General features: G+C 36.3%; 1 protein-coding gene across 3 annotated transcripts in view; it reads left to right on the top strand.

Moving 5' to 3' along the window:
* Positions 1–26,361, top strand: part of NBEA (neurobeachin) — a 464,261-nt gene that overhangs the window by 210,334 nt on the left and 227,566 nt on the right. For all 3 annotated transcript variants that reach the window (XM_030449922.1, XM_030449935.1, XM_030449928.1), the window contains 2 exons: positions 2,075–2,136; positions 15,936–16,000. In XM_030449922.1, coding sequence (XP_030305782.1) covers positions 2,075–2,136; positions 15,936–16,000 — 127 coding nt within the window. The remainder of the gene's footprint in view (positions 1–2,074; positions 2,137–15,935; positions 16,001–26,361) is intronic.

Genomic DNA, 26,361 nt, shown 5'->3' with positions numbered 1-26,361 from the left:
TGTGCAGTTACAGATATTGTATAAGCATCACCAACTGTCTTTGAAGATTAAGAATTTCTGATTTAACTAATTAATCCAGGAAATATTACTTATGTGTTTCTCTTTCAAGTGTATATTTTGCATCGTTTTTCTCTTTTTTGGAAACCTAGTGAAGATACAGATAAATAACTGGTGGTGCATAGATATTTGCTGTGTAACTTATTTTATGTTTCATAACTGTGCATGATGATTGTTCTGGATACCTTTAGGTATTTTTATACAAAATGAGAAGGTAAAGACATGGAGAAATTTTGAAAATTGTAGCATGAGTGTCAGGGAGATGGAGTTAGGCTTTTCTCAGTGATTACCAGTGATAGGACAAGGGGTAATGGGTGTAAATTGGAGCATAGGAGGTTCAAGTTGAATATTCGAAAAAATTTTTTTACTGTAAGGGTGACAGAGCCCTGGAACAGGCTGCCCAGGGAGGTTGTGGAGTCTCCTTCACTGGAGACATTCAAAACCCGCTTGGACACGTTCCTGCGCGATGTACTCTAGGTGGCCCTGCTCTGGCAGGGGGGGTTGGACTAGATGATCTTTCGAGGTCCCTTCCAACCCCTAGGATTCTATGATTCTATGATTCTATGGGAGTATGTTTTAAGAGCCTTGATCATATTTAACACACCTGAGATCTGATTTTGAAAGATGTAGAGTGTGTGACAGAAATGATTTAATTTCATTTAGTTTTATAGAATATGGGTTGAACTCATAATAAACCAAATATCACGTTTCCTGTGATAACATGTATCAGTGCTACCTTCATTGGCTTAATTGTAGAGTTGAGTCTCCTGTTTGGATGCTTTTTGTCAGCTTTCAACCAGTGGAGGTAGCCTGCAGGTGATAAGTATCCCATTAATCTTTCTGATACTCCAGCACTTGAGCATTAGAATAGCTGATCAATTATAGCAATTGTCTCCCTAAATGAGCTTTGCACATCTGCCTCTTATTTCATTAGTTAACTGTCTGGCCATATATCTGATAGAATGGAATCCTAGTGGCTTCTTACAGCTTGTTCTGTGTTAATGTACAATAAGAATGGGATTGTTAGCAAAATGGGCACAAAAGGGTATTTATCCACTCCCCACAATAAATATATGTGCTACCGTGTAGGAGTGCTTTTGTCTTTAATCACTCTTTGTAGAAACCTACTTAAAGCACATCAGCTTGCTTTTCATCTTCCTATTTTGTCTTAGTTGCAAGCTTTATATTTGTGAATTAATAATTTTTTGCAACACAAAGTGTTTCTATATCCTGAACAAACATATCAGTGTCTACATGATTTTAGATAACAGAAGTTACCATATGTATAGTTAACAGTAAACTCTAATTTCCTCACTGTCTCTTTACAATGCATCTTTCAAATACTTAGATGTGATATCCTCAGAAAGTATATTTGCATTTCCAAAGCTGCAAACAAAGCTTCAACAGTGTTAATGCTACTAGGTGGTTATAATTCAAATTAAGTAGAAAATAATGAGTAAGAGTTGCACTGCTTAATTTAAGATTTAAGAAACACAGCCTACAAGTCAGGGTTTATAATTTTAATAAAAAAAAAGATTTCATGTGAATGCCTTTTTCATTAATACTCAAGCTTTCAATTACAGGAAAATCAGTTACCAAATGGAAATTAAAATAATTTATAAGCAGAAGTCTCTTTCTCTACATGTTAATATTTTATCAGTTTATTCTTAAGAAGCTACACAAGTTAGTATGGAAAGGTTGTTTTCTTTTATCTATTGTGTATTAAATTGCTTTGACTTAGATAGATAGATAGATAATTATTTAGATAAAGAGTGAACTAAGCTAAATGCAAAAAAAAATATTAATTAAAAAGCATTCTGTCCTGAACCAGGTATGGATTATTCCATTTGAATCTTTGATACTTTCAGAATGTCTAAATGTCTTTAAATCTGAAACTCTCAGGTAATTGAAACTTGTTTTAGTGAATTTGTGTGATAAAAAATATACATTACAGCTATTTTATGGAACTTCTAAAACCACGGAGCTTTAATAACTAATTTTTGATAATTTATTGCAGGTCTGGTTTGTATGAAGTCAAGTACTTCAGTGGTTGAACTTGTTATGCTGCTTTGTTCCCAGGTAAGACATTCTTTGCTTTCGTTGTATTAGTTTCTTTGCATAGTGCTGGGTTAATGGCAGCCTATGGACTGTATTTTACTCTTTGTTTCATTCTTCCGTTTTAATAAAAGAAAATACAAATTAATCTTTTCTCATAGCATATATATTGTAGGGTTTTTTTTTTTATAAGTTCCATAGTTTCTCTGTCTTCACAGGGTATCCAACTTATATTTCCTTCTTTTTTTTGTAAAAGTTTATGGATGTACATTATACACCTTTCATTATATGAACTCTCTGTCAAGCCAGTTGTTCTTTAGAATACATAAATAGGATACTGTTGTCAAAGTTTTGTGTTGAAATCTGTCTTTGAATTAGTAATTTTTAAAACCTTACTTTGCGGTGACTTTTTTTATATATACATGACATAACTTACTGAATATTTTATATAGCTTTCATTATATAAAAGCAGAGGAATGTGGTTTAGATAGCCCTCAGAAACTGTCAGAAGCAGGGTATTTCAATTTAAATATGCTGTGGTTAATTACTGGGGTTTTAGCATGGCAGTAATGGGCTTCTCAGAAATGTGAACTAATTAGCATTTCAAATTACCTTTGAAAAGTAAAATATTCAAAACTAAATTACTATTACTGGATTTATTTTTATGTCTAAATTTCATTTGGTTTTGACATGTTATTTGCCAATTTCATCATATTTAAGAATTTTCTTTATTTTGTTAAAAGATAAGAAAAATTCAGTGGCCTAAAAAATCCAAATAACTTCAAGTTTTTACACTTCTCCCAAGACTTACTAACAGCATTTCATTTAAAAAGATCCCCACAGATTCACAATACCACTTAAACTCAAACCAACTTGGTATATAAAATGCCCGGGTTAACTTCTTATTTTGTATTCAAGATTACTTGTTTGTAGCTTTACTTGAACAATCACTGCTGCACATGCACCAAAAATGTAATGAAAACAAATTAGTTTCTAGGGGTAATTGAAATCCAGACCCAATTTTGAGGAATCTATCTGAAAACAATTAACATTTACAACTGGATTTGGGGGAGGGGGTTCCAACTTACCTGCTGTATGCTGGTCTGGAGGTTCCATTTCTTCAAGCTTGTGCCATAAGGAAATCATTAGATCTTGTTTTCCTTTATTTTTTTTTCCTCTTTTTTTTTTTTTTTTTTTTTTCCTTCCTCTTTTAGCCAGGGTGCATGTTGGTTAGGAAAAAGTAAAAGAAAAATACATCCCTGGCAGGAATCCTCAGTGGAGTCTGAACTTCAAACCCTCTCCAGCAGGGCACTTGAAAAATTTGTTACCTAGTGGTGAAGTCCTGGGTTCCAGGAAAATTCTGTAAGATCTATTGTGGCTTTTGAGCTCTATGTTCCTATCAAGCTACTTTTTTCTTTTTTTTTCTTTTTTTTTTTATATAGCAGCTTTTGAAACATTTTGTTGAGGGGAGGAATAACTTCCAGACCTTTCTTTCCTAGCCCTTGGTTTGACTGCAGTTCTGAGAAATAAAGTGGAATGTAGCATTAGGGTATAGTGTCTTTGATGGCCTCATCATCTAATCATAGGTTTAACATTACTCATTTGCTGGCTCCAGGAATTCCTGCCATTAAGGGCCCTAGAGATGAAACTTTGCCTCAAATATTGATTGAGAGGAAGCGAGAGAAATTTAAGCTCTTTCTGCAGTGCATTTTCTTTAGACATCCCAGTAAAGCTATGTAACAAATGCAGCTAAATAATGCTTGTTATTTGTCTATTATACATGTTCTTTATTATTTCAAAGTATTTGACTACTTTAAAAGCAAGATTCATTTTATACATGAAATATAGTGAAGAGCCTAACAATTTTGAAGTGTTTAACATTTCTTAATATTCTTCAGTGTTTGCTTGGGAGACCAATTTTTGATCTACTCAGTTACTCAGGGAAATTACAAGCTTTTAGTTTTTATAACCCATCTGATACTTCAGGGTTGTTTCTTTGTTATCTCAATAAGAAAGCTTTTGTGTCTTGATGTCCATTTATGACTGAATACTTCATCAGCTAATTCTGAAATTGCTGGTGGTTGTGGTGTTAGATGTTTACACAAGAATTGTCCAACAGGGGGCTGTAGTGGTGCAAATTGTGTTCTCATCTCATCTTCCTAACTACAAAAACACTGCTTCTGTAAACTGCATCTACACAGAATATTGTATTTAATCCTACAGGTGTGCTAAACAATCAGGCCTGTAGTTCTATTAATTTGTCTGGAAAAAAATGTTGCTTTTTCTGCTTACCTTTTAAAACTACTTGTCAAAAGAAAACAGGAGGTAAATGCTATAAAAATATAAATACATAAGATGGCTAGAAGAAAACAGCAGAGACAGATGCCATAATCCAGCCTATAGTTAACAGAATTTGGAATTAGGATTTTAGGAGATGTTGCTGGCAGCATATGAGGTTAACTCATCTCTGTAAAAAAAGAGATAGTGCTACTTGAGTTTTTCCATATGATAAATCGTGTAACATGAACTGGAAAGACTGTATAAAAGTACTGCATTTTTTCAGTAATCCTAATGTGTCTAGGGTTTTTCTTCCTAACATGGGTAAATCCTGCATATTCAAATTGAATGACATTTTACAGATTATGTGGGGAAATTTGAAACTCAAAAGATAGATTACGATATTAAAAACCTTTGAAAAGTACAACTATGTTTGCACAGAACAGAGTAACTTCAGACATTAAAAAGGAAAGGGAAATGCAAAGTTTGTTTTCCTTTCATTTGCTACAGCAAATTAGATGCTTTTATGCTCTTTATGTTGGGAATTCCATGTTAACGACTACAGATTAGCAAGGATGTCAGAATTTTTTTTCTTATCTGAGCTCCTGAATAAAATCAACATTGCCAGCAGTTCACGTCCAAGGTATGGTCTAAATTTACATGAAATATCACATTACAAATGTCTGAAGGTACATGTCATGGATAATTCAGTTCAGATGGGCAGTCTTTTAGACTCTGAGGGATATGCAATCAAGCCTTTCCCCCAAAGGAATTTGGAGTTTCTGTGAAAAATACATTTTAAGTTTTAAAGGAACTCCTGTAGAGATAGTGCATCATTTGTGGGTTTGCTGAAGGACAAAAAATTCTACACTTTATATTTACAGAATCTTTCTTGTGCTGCAGTTAGCTTCCCTGAACCCATTTTATTCTTCTCCCAGGATTGTCTACTTCACTAGATTAAAATTTAGGCTAATTTGAAAGCTTTTTATTTATTTCTTTGCAAGCCAAAAGCATACATCTATACTTGAAATATATTTTAAAAATATAATTGATAGTAAACATACAGTGATTTTCACTTTTCACAAACTAGGAATTTGCATTTGGATTTAGTCTATTTTAACATAAAACGGATGAAGATGTGTTATGTTTGACAAGATCTGTGCTTGATTAGATGGTCTTTGTTCCCCAGCCTAAGTTGAGCTAGTCACAGCTGTGTTGCTGTTGGAGTGGCAGATTTCTTCAATAAACCATACAATTTAAAAAAAAATACATTATTTTTGCAGTGTAGTTCCTTCATACATCAGATTTAGGTTTCAATTACTTTTTTCTTTTTTTTTTTTCTTTTTTTTTTCCTAGCCAAAACACTACAATAGTTTCTAATTGCTTCCAGATCTTTTGCAGGTTTCTTTTTTTTTTCCTTTGGGGAGACAGCTTCTGCAGAAACTGAAAGATGTTATCCCAAAGAGTTTTATCTCATGATGCTTGTATTTTTCTGAATCTTATCTATTAACACGAGAAACGTATTTTCTCAAACACAAAATATTGCCCTATATTTAAGATATCTTGCTACTTCACTTGTTTAAAAATACAACTTAAAATTAATAAATGGTTAATTTAGTAAAAAATGCTATGTCATTTATGATTGTAGAATACATATAGAATGTACATGTATCCCCACATACTGAAAGTTTGATCAGTATTGTAGTTCAGGAACCTCCAAAGGAAATAGAATGAAAATCTAGAATGAAAAAATTTCACTTCTGAATCACTCTGTCGAGGAAGTTTTATTTTATATTCTATCCTTTGTAAACAGGCTTTATTAGAAAAGCTGCATGAAGAGTGAGGAAAAGGATATACATAACCAAGAAGCTATTAAAATTGGCAATTAAAACAAATAAACAAAAAAGATTCTCAAATAAATGATAGCACATAACCCCTTTTATAATGAGGCTTAAAGGAGATTCTGTAAATTGTTTACTTTTATGAAAAATTGAACAACTTGAAGTTCTGTAAATAAAGCAAACTCTACTGAGAGCATATCCATAGCTTGACAGATGCCTGTATGTAATAAATGAGAAAATTGAGCTTCAGCTAAGCCTTTCAAACATTGCTTATAGTGTGAGACTCATAAATGAGTTGTGTCTGTCCACATTGTTTTATCTATTAACCTGGAAACTTAGAAGCTGCTTGGGCTGAATCCAGTCTGTCTCTCCATATCACAGGCAGCCATTCAGTACATAATTAATCAAAAAAAGATCTGTGAAGGATTTGCTGCCATGCAGCACAGTCCATAAAACACTTTCCAGCAGTTCGACACATGTAAAACATGGTAGTTGTACACTACTATATATGCTCTAGCAATCAAAAATATAAAGTGGCAAAATGAGAGGTTGGAGAGGGGAAGGAGGAGAAGTGCATTCATTGACTGTTGTCCTAAAGGGGTATGAAAAAATTTGAAACAATATCAAGAAATCACTCCCACTCAAGAAAAGATGGAAAAATAAGCAACCAGACAAAAAGCCCCAAACAGATGTGCCTTGTCAGTGCAAATTCAAAGGAAATTCCCACTGAGGAAATTTGGTGATAGGCTTAGCTCTGAGGGTATAGGAAGACTCATCAGCCAGGCACTGTAGAGATTTCAGTACACACTAGCACATCTAAATGTGCATTCTGCCTCAGAGAATGGGGTAGCCCTTGGGCTTCAGAATCTGACAGCTGGCCAACAGAGAAACCAAAGAGAAAGAGAAATCCATTTCTGGTCACTACTGCTAACCAGAAGAAGCCCTGAAATATGTGATTCATACAATAGAAACACAGTCTATGCTTCTTGATACTAAACAGACTCCATTCGAGGCTTTATAGGAAAGTTATAGTTCTCCAGCTCCCCACTACAGTGCTTCTTATCAAGCACCATCTTCACGGATATCTTACCATCTTAAGACACCTTTATTTCTGTGTTACAGAAATATGTCTATATTTATATGTCTATTTTACATTTTAATTTTATACATTAGAAACTTTTTAATTTTCATTATAGATTTATTTGTAGAATTTTTATATCAGTTTACTCTTGTTGCCAGTATTAGATTCAACTTTAATTATACTTATTGGTCTTTATTTATTTCCTCCAAAGGTCTTCCTAGAGTTCTCACACTCCTTAAGTTTTGTTTAATAAGTGATAGCTCTTTCAGAGTAAATGTAATACTAGCACACTAACAGAAATGTTTGCTATTTGTTATTTTGACACTAAATGCAGTAGGAAGGCTGAAGACAAGTTAAATAATGACTGCATCTCTTAAATCTAAAGAATAATGAACCTAGAACTTAATCTACTTAAGAAATTAAGTCTGATATAAATTTGTGAAATTAAGGTTGGTTATGCAAATTCCTATGGATGTGTAGTTTTTAAAATCTTTTTTCTAATCATGAAAAATGTTGGATGTTTACCTTTGGTCATGTTTTTCCATTTGTCCTGTTGGATTATCCACCACCTCTCTACTTACACCAGTACAAAAAGGAAGAAACAATGCTGTGTATCATATCCTGCAAAAATCCAAATGAAAATTTGTTGCAGAAGAGGACACATGGAAACACACATGGAAACACACAGAAACTCATTGTTTCAATAATACATTTTCCAAGCATATGTTGAAAACATTAATCCTAACAAAGCTCTGCATCTCATAGAATCATCACAGTTGGAAGAGACCTTCAAAACGATCAAGTCCAACCTTCAGCCCTACATCCCTGTAACTACTAAACTTTCTCCCAAAGTGTCGCAGCTATCCTTGTTTTTAATACCTCCATAGCCAGCACTCCACCACCTCCCTTGGGATCCTGTTCCAATGCTTCACCACTCTTTAACTGAAGAAATCTTTTCTAATATTCAATCTGAACCTCCCTTGGTGCAACTTGAACCCATTACCTCTTGTCCTGTCACTAATCACTAGGGTGACAAGTCCAACACCTGCCTCACTACAACCTCCCTTCAGGCATTTGTAGAGAACAATAAGGTCTTTCCTCATCCTCCCCTTCTCCAGGCTGAGCAGCCCCAACTACTTCAGCCTCTCCTCTTAAACCTGTTGTCCAGATCCCCAACCATCCTACTTGCCCTTTTCTGTACCCTCTCCAGCAGTTCGATATCCTTCCTATACTGTTGTGCCCACAGCTGCACACAGAACTTGAAGTGTGGCCTTCTCCAAGGTGGAGTACAAGGCTAAGATCACCTCCCCAGTCCTGCTGATCACCCTGTTCCTGATACAGTCCAGGATGCTGTTGGTTTTCTTGGCCACCCGGGCACACTACAGGCTCATGTCCAGGCGGCTGTCAGGCAACACCCTCACGTCCCTCTCTCCTGGGCAGCTCTCCAGCCACTCCTCCCCAAGACTGTAGTGCTGCCAGGGGTTGTTGTGGCCAAAGTGCAAGACCCAACATTTGGCCTTGAAACTCATACTATTGGCCTTGGCCCATTGATCAGGCCTATACAGATCCCTGTGCAGAGCCTCCCCACCCTCAGGCAGATTCACACTTCCACCCCAGTTTAATGTCACCTGTGAACTTACTGAGGGTGCACTTTGTCCCCTTCTCCAGATCATCAATAAAGATGTTAAACAGGAGAAGCCCCAGCACTAACCCCTGGAGAATACCAGTCATGACTGTCTGCCAGCTGGATTTAACTACATTTTACACAATTCTTTAGGCTCGGCCACAAAATCAGTTTATAATCCAGCAAAACAAACGTGCATCCAAGCCACGAGCAGCCATCTTCTCAAGTAGAATGCTGTGGGAAACTCTGTCAAAGGCCTTGCTAAAGTCAGCGTAGACAACATGGACAGCCCTTCCCTGATCCAATAAGCAGGTCATCATGCTATAGAGAGATCAGTTTAGTCAAACAGGACCTTCCCTTCATGAACCCATGCTTACTGGGCCTGATCACCTCAGTTGTCCTGCATGTACTGCATAATGGTACTCAGGATGATCTGCTCCATCAGCTTCCCTGGTACTGAAGGGAAGAACTAATAGGCCTGTAATTTCATGGACCATCCTTCTGACCCTTCCTATTATATGGGGGTAATGTAATCTGATTTCTGATCTGCTGGTACCTCTCCAGTTAGCCAGGACTACTGATAAATAATGGAAAGTGTCTTGGTGAGCACCCCTAGCAGTTCTTTCAGCACTCTTGGTTGTATCCCATCTGGCTCTGTAGGTTTGTGCACATCCTCCTGGGTTGTGGGGGCATTCATTCTGCTCCCAGTCCCTCTCTCCTATCTTAGCGAGTTGGATTCCTGCTATATAACCAGTCCTGTTACTAAAGACTGGGCAAAGAATTCATTAAGTACCTTAGCTTTTTCCTCATCCTTTATATCTCTTCCTGTGTTCAGGAGGGGATAGAGTGTCTCCCTGGTTTTCCTTTGATTGTAAATGTATTTCTAGAAACTTTTCCTGTCATCCTTTACCATAGAGGCTAGATTAATTTCTAGCTGGGCTTTGGATCCTACAGTTCTCTACCTGCACAGCCTCACAACATTTTTGTAGTTGTTATGAGTGGCCAGCCCCCTCCTCCAAAGGCCATAAACTCTCTTCTTCTCCCTCAGTGCCAGCCAAAGCTCCCTGTTTATCCAGGCTGCTCTTCTACACCTCCATCTCTCCTTGTGGCACATGGGGATGGCCTACTCCTTTGCCTTCCTGAAGAGCATCCAGTCTTCCTAGGGTCCTATACCCTTCAGAACCTATCTCCTATGCTGCTTCTGTCCCTCAGTTTCTTCTCTGCTAACCCTGATTTTATACCAGTGCTGATATTTAAAAGACTAACTCACAAACACATCTGAAAGCTGTTCAGACTGTTGTTTCCTCATTTAAGCTGGCTGAAAGCCAGAAATACCCAAAAAGAAGGCTTCAGGATTGCAAATTTGGGAGAGAAAGAGGAGAGAAAATGCCACTTGAATTTTAATGGCAGCAAGCTATAAATTCAGACGTCTACATCTGATAGAATGATACTCCTAGGCTACAGTTTCCATGATCAGATTAGACTTCTCTCTGGCCCAAATCACACTGGTAGAGCTATCAGATCATCACCACACCTAGCTCCATGTTCCTGCTCACTGTCTTTCACCACTACATGCAGTCATGGAAACAGTCACATTAAATAAAAAGTAACTCTGGATAAAATAGTAATTGTTGACTGATCATACTTCTAGAGTAGCCATGAAAGCAGAAGCTCATAGCAGGTCGCATGACTGGGGCTGTAGGAAAAAAAGGCTGCCTCTGTCACAATCAAGAAACAAGATGGTAATACTGGCAGTTAATGGAAATAAGTTAAACAGAAAAAAAATCCCATAGATTGTCATACACTAGACAAAGTGCTAGAAAGCTGTATGAAAATATTAGTCATTTAGCTCCAATTTGAGACTTTGTAGCTTTGCTTTTTGCCACAGGTTCATATTTAAGTTCAATAACGTCTTTGTAGCTTAAGTGAGTACTTTCTCTAATATTGTAATATTGGCTATAGAAAAGTCCATCAAGAAAGAAACATTTCTACTGTGTCCTTATTCATTATCAAATATGGTACAGCTTAAACATGTGCTTATGTTCTGATGTTTATTTAGGGCTCTTCACAATACAGAATATGGCCTATATACAAATAGGTTGTTAAACATATTTAGTATAATTTCCCAACCCAGTCATGAACTCCAACACAAGCTAAAGGGGAAATAGAAAATTTTTCCCTTTATGTTTTTTTTTTCTCTAGCAATAAAGCGGCTTGTAGGGGTGAGGTAGTTTTTGGTTTGATTTGGTTTTCCCCCAGTGTTTCTTACTTGCTTTATTGAATTCTGGAAGTCTTCCAAAATATTATAACTATGCAATTATTTTTTTTCCCCACCAAAGGGATATTTAAGAATTTTCTTGCATCAATTCCTTGTCTACATATGGAATGCCTTCCAGTCCAAACTCAGTCTTTATCTCTTGGTCATATTCTTCTGATAAACTAACTTTCAAATGGCGACTATCAGTTCTTTCCTACTTGCTGGGCAATTTTGCTTTCTTGATTATTCTATGAGATGTCTTTCCAGATCCCAGTACACTCAGATAACTACTTCTCTGTTTTGCCTTTGATAATAAGCAGGGTCTCTTTCTCAGTATCTTATTTATACCAGAGTCAATCTAAAACTTCTGGTCCTTTCTCTTGCCTGTCCATCTCAGAGTGTTTTTGTCAAAAAATACCAAAGGTACATTTATTACCCATCAGTGAGATGCTGAACTGAACCTCTTGTAGATTCATGTCAAAACAGTCAAGATCAGAAAACTGTAAGAATTTATTTCCCCGTATCCTAATATGGTAGTTGCCTACAATTGAGAGGGATCTTAAATCTGAGGAAAATACCCCAAAAAATTGAGTTGGTACTTCTTAAAGGGCTGAGAAAGGGTGCAACAGCTTGTTAATAGAGACCATCATTATTAATAAATTTGTCATACTTTTGAGGGGGTTCTCTATATGTATCTATATATAGTGGAGAAAATGGTGTGTTTTGGAAGACTTCTGATTAGTTACTCACCTCTAACATCAAAGACTGGTAGAGTCATAAATGGAATGGCTTTTAGGAATAATAGCCATACATAGCAGCACATGTTGTTAATAATAATTTCAGTCTCTTAAATGAAGAACTATTTTTCCAGTCAGGAAGCAAGCTCTTGAAGTTGTGGAGATGTGTGTGTCTTCTAACACATACCTTCTGTCTGTATTAGAAGACATGCAGAATTTCTGCAAGGTGATGAAGGTTGATATTGAATCATCTAAATAAGTTTGCCCAGTTCCCTAGTGTTGTTTGGATAATGTACATGTTTTTGCAACCATGGATTTGTTTTTTCTTTTCTTCTAAGATACCGATGAAATGTTCCTCTGGGAATATTTTACTTCATTACCAAGATAATTTTGGCAGTTACCACACGTGAATAGCAAGGCGATGTCTGTGCTTCCAAGAAAGCAAAAAAATTAACATGTTACTCTAAGTCAAGAAAGTAGAAGAAAAAAAGAGACTTTCGTCTTGTGAAAGTGAAATCTAAAACTTCCCATTACTTTTGCTGCATTGTTAAAGTCATATTCACATAAATAGTGTGGTGAAAAAATCACATTCTTTTCCTCTCTGTGATTTGGCCAGAAGCCCAGTGTATTCCATTACTTTCAGATTTCCCTTCCAGGAGGATGTTGTCAGTCATTCTGCAACTTCCTTATTGTGGGAAATAGATGCTTTTAAAATGGATGACCTATCATAAAACCCTAAAATTGATCCCAATTTTACTTGAAAGAGTAAACCAAAAATACATTCTATTTATCAGCAGAATAAGTGTGAGTGTTAGAGAAGAATTGAGGCAGTAAACTCAGAATTCTTATCTCTGATTCTCATTCCAAGCAATAAAGTTTTAAGGCTCCAATACCTTTAGATAAATTCTTTTAGAAATTATAGGGCCATCCCTGTGGTCTTAGAAACTGTATAAACATTTCAATCATATATGAGTAATCTGCTCAAAAATTTATGAGTCTGTATCTTGAAATCGTTTGGGTTTCCATGTTTACCTGTATTTAGTGGACATGATTTTCTGCAGTAAGGAAACATTTCCTTCAATCTTGTAATATTTTCTTAGAATCTTCCCTCTTAAATGAAATAAAGCAAGTAATTGGTGATTTTAGAAGGGAACTTCACGGCCTGGGGTTCAAACCCAAGCTAAATTGCATGCATGTTGTGAATTGCAAACACATCTTTATAAAATTTCCACTGCCTTCTCCTGACAAAAGGTAGCACCTGTTTAGCTCTGCATGAGACTTTTCTCCAAACTTACTCAAGAATCAAGAATGAAGTGAGTCAATATAATAGAATTTCACCTATCTCAGTAAGTTATGATTAAAATAGCTTGATTGAAGATTTCAGGTATCAACTCAGTTATTCTTGGTCAGAGATGTGCATTGCTGGCACTAATAGTCATGCTCCAAGCCCAGTCAAGCAGAAGCCCTAAAGAGAGAAAATTCAACACATTCTTCTTGCATATCAAAAATTATCTGGCACACAATTTTGTCAAAGTCTTCCATTACTTCAGCATGTAATTAGCATCAGTATTTTGAGGCACGGAAAAGACCCCCAGCTCTTATTTTCAAGCCTAAAATATTCAGAATATGAACTACCTAAACCACCTTAGACATAGAGTAGTCATTCAAGCACTTAGCTACTAATACACCACATAGCTATCCTGTGATTCTACTTGGCTGGAGCATAAATTTTCCAACCACCATCACTATTTCCATTACAGTGGATTTTTATCTTTTTGCTTCTTACATCTTGAGGGTGAGAAAGTTTATCTGCAAAATCCAAGATAAAATATACAAAATTGTTTCCCATTCTCTGAGCATGTAATTTCACATCTTAATCCAATTCTTAATGTGTATGCAGTGGTTTGAATGACTATTGCAATGGTGACTGTCATGCCAGTGTTTCTAAGTATTTCTGTTTCTTGTTTGAGCCTTTCAAAAAGAAACTGTGAGAAAAAAAAACCCAAAACAAGCAAACAGATTACTTCTCACAAGTACTGTGCACCTCTCAGGATCATTTATCTGTGATATTAATTTATGACTAAAATTGAGTAGTGATAATTATTCCTTTATGTCTGGTTTAATGGAGCATTGGAAGTTTGTAGTAGTGAGTCTGTAATGAGGCAATCCTGATTTCTTTCTGGTTCTGCATCATTATGTTTGTCACTAATTTTTGGTAGACAGTTAGGCAGGTTTCACACATTTTTGTCATGATTAATTGCTTTGGATAAATTGATGAGATTTCCCATCTATGTAGTTATGAGAGATTTGTTTACTTCCATGTACATATCACATGGCTCTTTAGGTACCTTAAGAGATCTCTTCTTAGATCCAGTTAGCCCTTTTGGATGGTCTGCCATCTCAAGATGTTTGCACGGAGCAGAAAGATCTGTCAAAAGGCTTGCAAAATTGCCTTTTTTTAATATTTTTATTTTCCTCTTTTTTGTCTTCTTTTCTGAACTGTGGTCACACCAGTTCTGCTTTCCCAAATGCAGTCATAGCAAGCTGTGGTGCAGGGAAGCATCGTAAAAGAAAATGCTAATATGGGGTTTTATAGTGTACATGGAAAGGCTTTGGCTGAAAAAAATTAAATCCTACACCTCTAATACTCTTTCTAACCCATGCTATTTTTTCTTAAAATGAAAGGTACCTATGTTTAGGCAATTAAATCTTTTCCTTCTCGGTTTCTCACAGTGACTTTTCTGTAAGGTAATTTTGTTGCTTCAAATAATTAGGTCATTAGGCTTGCTTCAGTTACTGATTTGAAAAAGAACAAAATCAGCAGTGCCGAAGAAAAAATCTTTCACAATGGTTAATTTTTTAACTCACAAGATAAGAGACTGGAGTGCTGATACTCTGTGAATTACTTGATCAAATCAGTGAATTTTCATAGCATCAGTACCAAACACCTTCCTAATTAGTGAGTAGCTTTCAGAACTGTTCCTTATGAAAATGTCCTTCTCTGTGCAAAGCTTTTTTTTTTTTTTTTCCCATATGAAGAAAGAAGCATTTAGAATTTCTGTCTTTTCTGCCTTATTTTTGTTGGGGAATAAACAAAGTGTAAAGCATAATAGTTCTATAACTGTAACTCTCTTTACCCATTTTTGTTTCTTGCATGAAGTCATAGACTAGCAAGTTCTAGTCTAAACTGCAATCCAGCTAATGTATTTTGGTTTTTTCATTGTTCTGGGTTTTTTTTTCTGTACGATGGAAAGGAAATGTTTATTATTCCTAAATAACGGTTTTCAGGAATTATCCCAAAATAAATGAATCTTGCTAGAGAGATATCTTGACCTTTTTTCATCTCAAGTATCAGAAGGCTGTTGATGTGATAGAGACAGTGGGTTGTATGGAAAAAAGCTGTGATGCACTGAGAATTCAGTGGTATATGAAGTAAAAGTTCTTATCCTTTAATATATATTAATTGGTTTGAATCAATTTTGAAAGTTTATTTTGGAAATCTGTATTACTGGTATAACATTTTTTAAAACTCTGTTATTAGAGACTTTTTGTCTTCGTTAATAATGGGGAAGAAACAAAGATTGAACTTAAGGAGAGATGAATGGTGCACAGGTTGTTGGCTGCCCTGTATGATAAAATGTACAAGCTGTAACTGTGAAACAAAATGAAGAAACTACTGCTGCCATACTTTGTTGCATTTAGTATGCTCATAGGGCAATTGTATGAATTGGAGAAACAAGATAAGAAACTAAAACTCACTTGAATGTGAAACAGAAAATATGGCTGCATAAAATGTATTTGAAAATCAGAATGAATTAGTTGTTAAGTGATCAGGTCATTCTTCTTATTAAAAAAAAAAACAAAACAGAGGGAGAGAACCATTAAATTAAGAAGTTATTGAGAAGCTTAGCCTAAATTCAAGCTTCTTAGAAAGTCATCAGGGTCAGCTTCAGAAATGTGGTTTAAAATCATTGGATTTTGATCATGTTATGTTTTATCTTCATAGGAATGGCAAAATTCTATTCAGAAGAATGCAGGACTTGCATTTATTGAGCTCATCAATGAAGGAAGGTAATTAATTTTAAAGCTTTTGAACAAGTAGTCGTTTTGTATTTATTCCATTGGGTACTTCCCTACCATCTGTTCTAAAAAAATTGTGAAAAGGCAATTTAAATTAAGATTTTTATTGTATAGATACTTTATATAGTAAATATTTACTTTGGAACCATGTAAATTGTGAAAATTTTGTTTATTGAAAGAAGGAAATAGTGCTCCCATGAACTCTACATAGGTTTGGGTTTATTTGAGATTTGAACTACCATTTTCTCGAGCAGCAAGAATGTTTTACCCAGGGAATGCCAAGGAGCCAAATCTGTAAACCCATCTGCTGCTCCATCTGTTTTAGGAGCAAAACATTCATTGTGCAGATGCATTTCTCTGTATTATCATTTAATGAAAAATTATCTAGAATTTCAGGTCCAATTTGAGTTCTGTAAAACACTCAGGACATTATGTTTATGAGGCCTGCCTTGCTTTTGCAAAATCATAAGATACTTTATTATCATTTGTCAAATAATTTTAATGTGTGCTTCTGCTCTGTGTGATGTTTGTCTGTACTTCCATCCAGCATGCTGGGCAGTGAAGGGGGACTCTTTGGCCTTCCTGGTAGTGCAATGCCAAAGACAAATGGAATCACTTGTGTAGGGTGTGTGACTTGTACCGGCCACCACATTTCACCCATTTGAATCTAGATGTCTTCATACAAGCAACTGAAAACAAACTAACAAAAAAATATATAGCAATATGCCCATACAAGAGATGTCAATTTATATGTGGTTTCTTTTTTCACCAGTGATATTTCTTTACCAAAGTAAAGTATCAAACCTCTTTATTTTCAGGTACTCTTTGTCTAGCTGATAGTTCAGTTAATTCATCCACTCTTTTGGAATGAAGTTTAGAAAACACCAGAGCATAGGAATATATGAGTTTGAGTATAAGGAAAACAGGAGCATGTAGCTTATTACTCAGTTTTTTTATTGGTGTAAACTCTCTGAGATTCCCTGTGCAAACTGAAGTTGCACCATAAGAAAGCAGCTGGAAATGTAGTCTTCTCGTTGAAAATCTTGCTATGAATTGTCAGTATGAGCTTATGGCATAACAGGGCTCACCTGAGAGGGTCATGCACTGCACATTGTACAATAAATACTGCATGGTAATAGGCTGAATAATTACAATAATCTTATGCTCTTGAATACTAATACGCAATCCCATTCTGACCTTTTTATCTTTTGTCAGCCAGGCTGGGGAGTTCAGATACTATTGCATGCTTTTATCGATAAAACACTCATTCTGAACATCTACACCTGCATGCTTTTAGTGTTCAGTTATTAATATATCAGTGAACACTTCGGTCCCCTCTAACAATAGCTTTTCAAAACAAAATAGTATTGCTTAAATCCAATCATAAGAATGGATTAAATCCATTCTGAACTGTTGCTTAAATCCAATCAAAGGAATGTCTAATCAAACTGCCCTTAGACACGTTCCTCCAATACTTTTGTCAGAAGGGTGTTTCAGAACAAGTATGTGTGTGGTACTTGAGCCCACTTCTTAGCAATCACCCCATTTGTTTTTAATTTACCCTTTTGGGTATAAAGATAACAATCCTCTAACTGGAAATTGTTATAAATATTTATTCTGCTTAATAGCTGAAGTTGTGAATGCAATTCATCAATCATAGCTAGAGAATGCAATTGTGCAGTTGTCAACAATTAACAGGACATAAACAGTTGATGAATGTGCAGCTGAATTAAAGTGCTCCCTAGGATAACCTGAAATTATAAACTGGATCATTTAAAGGAATCTAACAAAGGATCTTTATAATTAAAACAAAGCAGGGTTAATGGGATGTAAAATTGCATATAATTGCTGTGCAATAATGATTGAATTTTAAATTATTAAAAGCAAAATGAAGAGTAAGAATATTTTGAAGGACTTTCTGGGTAAGATTTTGAGACCCTGGGTAATAAATCAACAGTTTCAAGAAACCTTTTTCTTCTGAGCATGAAAGAAAAGTTTTGGATTTAATGCAGAGGATCATAGCTCTAATATCTGCAGGTAGAAGTCTATCTGGTTTACAATATGTATGCCACAAGGTAATTTTCTGAATTCCAAACTGTTGTTGCTTCTTCTTGAAATAATTCAAGTGCTTTTCTGATTTCTGACTTTGTTAGAAATGTTCTGAAATAAAATATTTCAGCTTAGTTATAGTAAAAAAAAGACAGTTATATTCCGGTAAATTTTAATAAATTGCATTTTTAGTTAAAATCTGCTGATTTATTGTATTTGTTTCTGCTTTTTCTTTTCTTAGATACTGTTTTGTTAGGAAGGTCTGAATGACACACACTGGTAGAATTCAGCATGTGAACACTGATACAGCATTCTAAAAATAGGAATAGGAACTGTTATAACAGTTTTTAGTATAATAGAGTATTTGACTATTGATTTAAATTATTCCTCTTAAGGAAAATCCAGACAAAGATAATTAATTTGGAAGCTTAGAATAACACTGTCTGTAATGTATCTGAAAGACACAGAGACATCCTGGTTATGATCTTGACTTTTACGCTTCTTTTTAATCAGTCTCATGCTATGTGATCTTGAGGGCATCACATATGCCAATAGCTTCACTGATAGCAGCTTAATTAGGATTTTTGATTTACATTATGGTATACACACAAGTAGGCTTCTTAATTTAAGAGCTGGATGCATTTGCACTGTTAGCTGTAAAAGCAAACATTAAAAGAGGTCTTTAGGAATGATGTGGGAGGAAGATTACAGCCGACATTTAAGTGGGATGGTGATGAAAAGAAAAGGGTGCAGGGTGACAAGAACAAGACAGGAGTACCCATCTCAGGTAAATACGTTCACAAATGCATACATACAGGAAACTAGTAGTAGGAATTACTCTGTGTGCAACTACAAAACTATGACATCACTGGAATGGATGAGGTTTGATGGGACAGCCTGCACTGCATGACAGAAGTGCTGCAATGGGCAAATACAAGTTCCTGAGGAAAGACAGGCAGGGAAAGCAAGGAGGTAGTGTTGTGTTCTCTGTGAAGGAGCAGCTTAGATGTGTGGAGCTGCTCAGTGGGATAGATGACAGTGTGATTGATAAATGCAGAACAGGATGAGAGGAGAGTCCAGTAAGGGTGACATCATGGTGATACCTTGCTACAGACCACCCATTCAGGGCAAGGGAAAGTAAGAAGCATTCTTTAAACAACTTGAGGAAATATCTGGATCACAAATCCCACAAGTCCCAGTTCTCATGGGCATATTTAACCTTCCTGACACTCACTGGAAGTGCAACAAGATGGGTTGCATGCAGTCATGAAGATTTCTGGAGAATGCTGGGGATGACTTCTTGATACAGGATGAACCAACTAAGAGGAACGCACAGCTGGATCTATTCATTAGCAAGCAAGAATTACTTTTGAATGGTGGTTTGCTTTTGGTGGCAATTAATGATGCCTTTGGCTGTAATTACCTTGAACTACATGGAGTGGAGTTTAAGATCCTGAGGGAAGTGAGGATGGAGAGCAGCAAATTACAAATTTCGTAAATGCAGATTTTAACTTATTCAGGAAACACTAGGTAGGATCCAATGGGAGGCAGATGTGGTTCAAGGGAGCACTGGAAAGGTGGAAAGCCTTCAAGCACAGCATTGTCCAAGTGCAAAACCAGGGAAAATGTAGATGTATCAAGAGACTGGTTTGGCTAATAGGGAAGTCATAGAAGGTGATGTAAAAAGATGCAAAAAGGAGAATACACAGGAGGTGGAAGCAGGATAGAAGAGAGGAATTTATAAATGTGTGAGCATCTAAGGAGTGTTGTCAGAAAGGCCAACACTCAACTGGAAATGAGACTTGGGAGAGATCAAAGACAGCAAGAGTTCTACCAGTGCATTAGTAGTAAGAGACTGACAAGGAAAATGTGGCCTGATGCTGAATGGGCAAGTCTTGAGAAACCTTGGTGAAGACTGAGTGAAATAAGGCACTGAGCATCTATCTTATTTGTCACTAAATCACCCATGCCATTACATATCCACCTATCGAAACCTCCAAACATACTTAAAATTCGCTGGAGACTCTTTTCTTTTAAACTTTGTTTTGTTGGGAAGTTTCACTAATTTCCTAGAAAAATATCAGAATGTTTAAATAGACTGGAAGTTGTGTTTGTTTAAATTTAGATGAACTGCCGATTAAACCCTGAAAGAAGGCTAATAAAAACTTACATTCTTTCCGTGTTACTTAAACTAGGATTGTTGGGTAACTGCAGCAAATTTTCTTTTGGACATCCTCTGTTGCAGTTTGGCAGTCCTGATATGTTTGGTTTGTGGTAAATGAGCTCATGGTCATTATTCACTGTCTGCACTACTTAAATGTTCAAACTCTGTATTAAAAGGTATATCTGTGGTGCCATTTCCCTTATTTGATTTATGACACGTGTTTACAGTTGGATCCCTAGATACTCACTGAAGAACTCACTGATTAGTTGGATCCAAGAAGGATGGAGAAAGGATGTTGTTCCTTGTTTATGCCTTGCCTATGATCTTGATCATAGGAACAGTGAGGTCAGAATAGGGAGCTCACCTGAGACATCCAGGAATGCAAGATACTTGGTCTTGAGACATCATTGTTATTATGTAGCTGAGGGCTACAAGAACACAACTGCAGAATTACCCTTGCTTAGAAAAGACCTTCAAGATCATTGAGTCCAACCATAGCCTAACACAGACAAGACCTTAACTAAGCCATATCCCTAAGCACTATGTCTGTATGACTCATATACCTTTGGGGATGGTGACTGGGCAGCCTGTTCCAATGTCTGATAACTCTTGCAGTGAAGAAATTCTTCCTAACATTCAGTCTAAACCTCCCCGGCACAACTTGAGCCCATTACCTCTTGTCCTATCACTTGTAAAGTCAGACCAAAACAGACCAATCCCCACATCTTTACAACCTCCTATAAAGTAGTTGTAGAGAGCAATAAGGTTTCCCCTCAGTTTCCACTTCTCCAGGCTAAACAACCCCAGCTCCCTCAGCCACTCTTTGCAAGACTTGTGCTTCAAACCCTGCAGCAGCTTTGTTGCCCTTCTTTGGACACACTCCATCCCTCAATGTCCTTTCTGTAGTGAGGGGGCCAAACTGCACACAGTACTCAAGGTGCAGCCTCACCAATGCCGAATACAGGGGTAAGATCCCCGGTCCTGCTGGCCATACTACTCCTCATACAGGCCAGGATGACATTGGCCCTCTTGGCCACCTGAACAACTTGGAAAGGATTCCAGTCTGATGTGCAAAATTCATTATATGGAAATCCAGGCAGAAAATAGCACTGTGGAAGCAGTAGCACTCAGATACAATATATAATAAAGAATAAACATGTTTGCTTATTCTGTTTTTAATATGTGTAACCATATTGCTATATTTTTGCCCTGACCAAGTGTAACTTTTGATTGGAGGAATCCTTTAACACCCATGAGCGGCTGCTTTATGGAAATTCATCCTAAGTCACATCTTCCCTTGGTAGCCGATTCCTGTCATAGATACTTCTATAAGACTGGGCACTGAGTGTCTGTGTTTCTGTTCCAGATGAGGTGTGAGTTTGAGTTCCCTATTAAATATGTTTTTTTATAATCTCATATTTTTTACTAGAGATGCCTTTGTCCTTTCTCTCTCCAAACTAAGTCAGTTTGTGTTAGACAAAGCATTCATTGTTATGGTAACCATCTCTGGACTTGTGGGGTCAGTACAGCTGGAGTTGTTGTATCTGTTAGAGGTATTGAGGCATCCTCTCACTTTCTAGCCTTGCCTGATCAAGTCATATCTCAAAGGGGAGGCTGAGTCTGAGACACAGGCCATCTCATTTGTTGACTGTTGGTCTTGGATGTTTGCTGGATGGTCCCTATTTCAAAGAGATGGATTTCTCTTGATTTAGAAAATTCTAATGCAAAATAGCAAATCTTTATGAGAAGTGGAATAGATTCTTTGTAGAGAGCTGTGAATTTCACTGAGCTGGTTGTAGCTTCTGTGGCATTTATGAAACTTTGATAATTAGTTATCCTCAGTGAAGTTTAACTTGCCAAGCTGCTCATGTTGTAGTCCAGTAGCCAGTCTTTGCACACTATAATTTCCAACTGTTTTTTAGTAGATTCTACATAATTTCCCTTTTGCTAGAAATCAGATGACATTACCTTCTAAAGTTTATAGGGATTTACTTTCAAAGTATGTATAGCAGTACAGCATCTTATAGAACTTCAGACTTCAAGTCAGACCAGTTTATGAATCTTATTAGAGATACCAAGTGCAATGATAGGTTTCATTTCTTATGAATGCCATTAAGAGTAATAACTCTCAAAAAAAAAGTGTTTGGTGAAAAAGTGGCATATTTCCAGGCTGCTTCTTGGAAAAATTAAGCTATGGGCATATGATGAAAGTAACTCAGAGAAACATCTGTTTCCCTGGACATGTGAGTTGGCAGAACTTCAGGAATGAGTAGAGGAAGCAAGACCTTAGCTAAATTATAACAAATGTTCATTTTGTAATCTGTAGTGAAAATTGCTGCTTGAGAATGATCTGCTTTTTTAGTTTATGTCAAATGAAAGGAAGTTTGGGTAACAAGAACAATTGTTTTATCAAGCAGTGTAGCAGCTCTGAGCCTTTTTTGTCTCTGTGTTGGATTATTACAAGGAAGAACTCACTGCAGGATAGCAGTCAGTTTAGAATAGTTAGTGAGATACAAATTTTCATTCAATTCTGGTAGATGTACAAGTAGCTGTTTGTCACAACCCATTCTAATTCACATCTCAATGTATTGCAAACATTTTATGGTTTTTACGTTTCCAAGACAGTTTGGGTATAGCCTTACGACTGTCTCTATTACCAACATTTTTTTAAACAAATTAGTGATTAAAATCTCCCTAGCTCTGACAATTCATCTAAATGACTTCTTGGAAAAATGAACTCCACCATCCAGCCTTTTTAAACTCCAGTAGCTGCAAAACAGGGGGGTCTGGTTGATTGAATGTACTTGTTCACAACTCTCTTTAACCTGTAAACACTCTAGATTTCTTAAGTAACACTGGTGAGGACAGAATTCAGGACATGAAGCCACACAGATTTAAAATAACCTCTTACTTACTCCTAAGCAATATTTTCAAATAACTTGTATTTATGGAATGGACATATCCTGGGACCCAGACCATTTCTCACTCATAAGTCTGTGAAGATTTGATTTTTAGCTAAAGGGGAGTCTGCCATTTACTTTTATTCTTACTGATACTTAAGCCCTGTCATGCTTATTTTGAAGTACCAGCATGTTTTAATTCTAGTTTTTACTTTCATTTCCCATATGTTCAACTAGAAACTACACAGCTATCTGTACCGAAAGCTCATTTCCCATAGAATTGTACTGGGATTTAAGTCATGAGTGATTTCAGACTGCTTTGTTGGTGGATTCCTTACTGAAAGTCCTTTGATTCAGTCTAAAACCAAATCAAACCCATTTCTGAGTTAAAGAGCTTTAAGTGTGGTTCATATGTTTATGGGCATTGATAGAAATCAAACTTGTCTTGGTAAAGAGAAACCGTAAGTTACCAATTTAGTGTTTAATCTCTGCCTTATGCAGTAAGAATTGCCACTCATAGAGGATGAGATTTTTGCTGCTCATCAGTTTCTGGTTGAGATCAGCTCAACTGGAGGACACAGCAGCACACTTGGCTTCACTTCTGCTAGGAGTTTCAGGGATGCAATGAAACAAATGGTCTCACAGGATAAAACTGAAAGTCACTCTAGATCAATTTTTTCTTTTGGTAAATCATGAATTACTGGAAAACAGTATAAAAAGCACAGCAAGCCTGTGGTGACAATTTTCATACAATTTTTTTAGCCCTTTAGGAGGACTACTTGTGCAGAGATTCATAAGTATGGCTAGGAGATCTGATCCATCACTCGAAACATCAGTCACCAACCTATCACTGAAATGTTGTCATACAAATTAGCAGAGTATAGGTGTAAAAAAAAGGAAAACACAATTCTAGAATTACATCAGAAAAGTTTTTTCCCACTGCAATAGGGCAGCACTAATGATACTATGTAAATAGTTACTAGAATTTGCCTAGAATACTGCTGACAGTTTTGGCTATGCACTTGCAGAAAAGGTAAAACCAGTGTATGAAAATAGTAAAAACACAAGAGGCAATCTCTTAATATTTTGCCATACAAGTAAATTAGAGAGCTGATTTACTTAGCCTAGTAAAATAGGGATAGATGGATTATCAGGAGGTTAACAGAAGGATAAAGAATTATGTAAACCTAAAGACAAAACATGCATAAAATGAAACAGTAAGAATTGCTGAAGAATACATTTGGGTTGGGAAGTAAAAGGACTTTAACCTTCCAAGGACTTTCCAAAGCTGTGCTGGAGGCAAGCAACTTGATCACATTTTCATAAACTGAAGACATCTTTCATGAGATTTCAGGAACATGCCTTTCATAAATTAAAGGTAGTTTCATAAACTGAAGGTAGTTAATGTTAGTTTCATAAACTAAAGGTAGTTTATGAAACAATTTATATGATGTGGCTGCATGTAGTAGTAAAGGAGTGAATTTGCTGACCTCGAGGTCCTTGTTTCTTTCGCTTATTTGCAGTATGTGAAGGGAGTTTGTTGTTTTGGTTTGGTTTGGTTTGGGTTTTTTGATGTATTGACAGCCTTTGACACTAAGTGTGAGATTTTTCTGAGTTTGGGACTCTTTCTGAATCATTTCTATTGTGGGTTTTTTTTGTTTTTTTTTCAATGAGAATCCAAAAGATAGTTTTAAGCACTTTTGCTTATACCAGAATAGTCTGAACAGTCTTTTTGTTAAGTCTTATGTCCTGCATGTGATTGAGTTAGTGAGGATATAGATAAATTGGTAAGTATTCAAAGGAGGAGAGTTTTACCATGCATGTTCATGAGGTGTAACCCAGCTGGGACAGCATGCTGAGTTGTGCCTATATGAATAGTTGTGTCTATATTGATATTCAGGCAGCTAACTGGCTATGATTTCATCCAGATATAACAGTAACAAGATTTTCACCATCTTTTCTTGGGTAGAAATGCAGTTTGAGAATACAGGATGACTTCCCATTGGCACATGGAATCTGTGTGTTCAGTTTTGAAATCCTAGCTAGTTGCTTCCAGGTTTTTAATGTCATATGGAAAAGTTCAGGAAAACCTGTGATGCAAACTTTGTTTGGAGGAGTTAAACACTCACTTTAAGTATTTTCACATTTTAGAGGACCTTGTTAAATGCTTACTCCTAACCCATAGTTGAGGGCAAGTCTACATTTGGCTCTTAACAAAAATATGAACACTTAACAGTAATAAAATACCACAGCATATCTTCCAGCAGGGTGTATAAGTTAAAAAATAAAGTTAAATTTTGATGAAAACAATGGAGTCAACTTTAATCTTTCAGCTTACAGTATGCCAAAACCTTCTTGCTTTCAAGAATAGCTAAGGGTTAGATATAATAGAAAGGGTTATTGAAAGTGTGGATATCCACCATGAAACCTTGATCCAAGCTTGTTTGTCTTTCCAGTGCCACACACTCATATTAAACATTAGCTCAGGGTAAGTGATTTCATTCCTTCACAGATGGTTGAACACACCAAAGGAGGCAAGAATAGAGTTCAGAGCTTTCTGTCTTATAGGCAAAAGTTCTAGGAATCATGGATTTCATTTCTAATAATCACAATGTTCATGTGTGGTGCTTCTAAGCACCAGGCACCAATCATAGGGTGGAATTTGCTAGAAATTTCACATTCTTAAAATGAGAATCTCGGAACTAAAGTGTGTTTCCCTGATGCTGCAAGAAGGAAAATCCCAGACCATGTGCCAATTTGACACAAAGAGAAACAGTTCCTACTGATCCTAAACAGACCTGTCAGATCTTTGGATCCTGAAAGATATTTCCTCCCTGCTGATAAGAATAGCAAAGCAATTTTTAATAGAACAGGCAACCTTAGATATGGCCTATAGGGGCAAGAAAGCAGTTGCTGCCATTCCTCCTGCCCAGTAAGGGATCAGCTTTAATAACTGTGCAATTTTCTTATGCATCTCATGGCATTTGGTGGCCTTTACAACAGTCTTAATTTAAGGTGTCCAATTGACTTCTGCAGTCTTTATTTATTTTTTCTGTCTTTTTAAAGTGAGGTTTGTCCAGGTCTGATGCTATGAAAGCTTGGAAACATGATTCACTTTTCATTCCGGGGTTTAAAAAGACATATAAGACATAATTATGGTACTCTGCAATTTCAACTGAATTTTGAGTCTTTGGTAATGTCATTATTATTTAAGACTTTGGAATTTCATATTTCTATTT

Source organism: Calypte anna, chromosome 1 (assembly GCF_003957555.1).
Source record: "Calypte anna isolate BGI_N300 chromosome 1, bCalAnn1_v1.p, whole genome shotgun sequence".
NCBI classification, from domain to species: Eukaryota; Metazoa; Chordata; class Aves; order Apodiformes; family Trochilidae; genus Calypte; species Calypte anna.
This window is presented reverse-complemented; position numbering and strand designations above follow the sequence as displayed.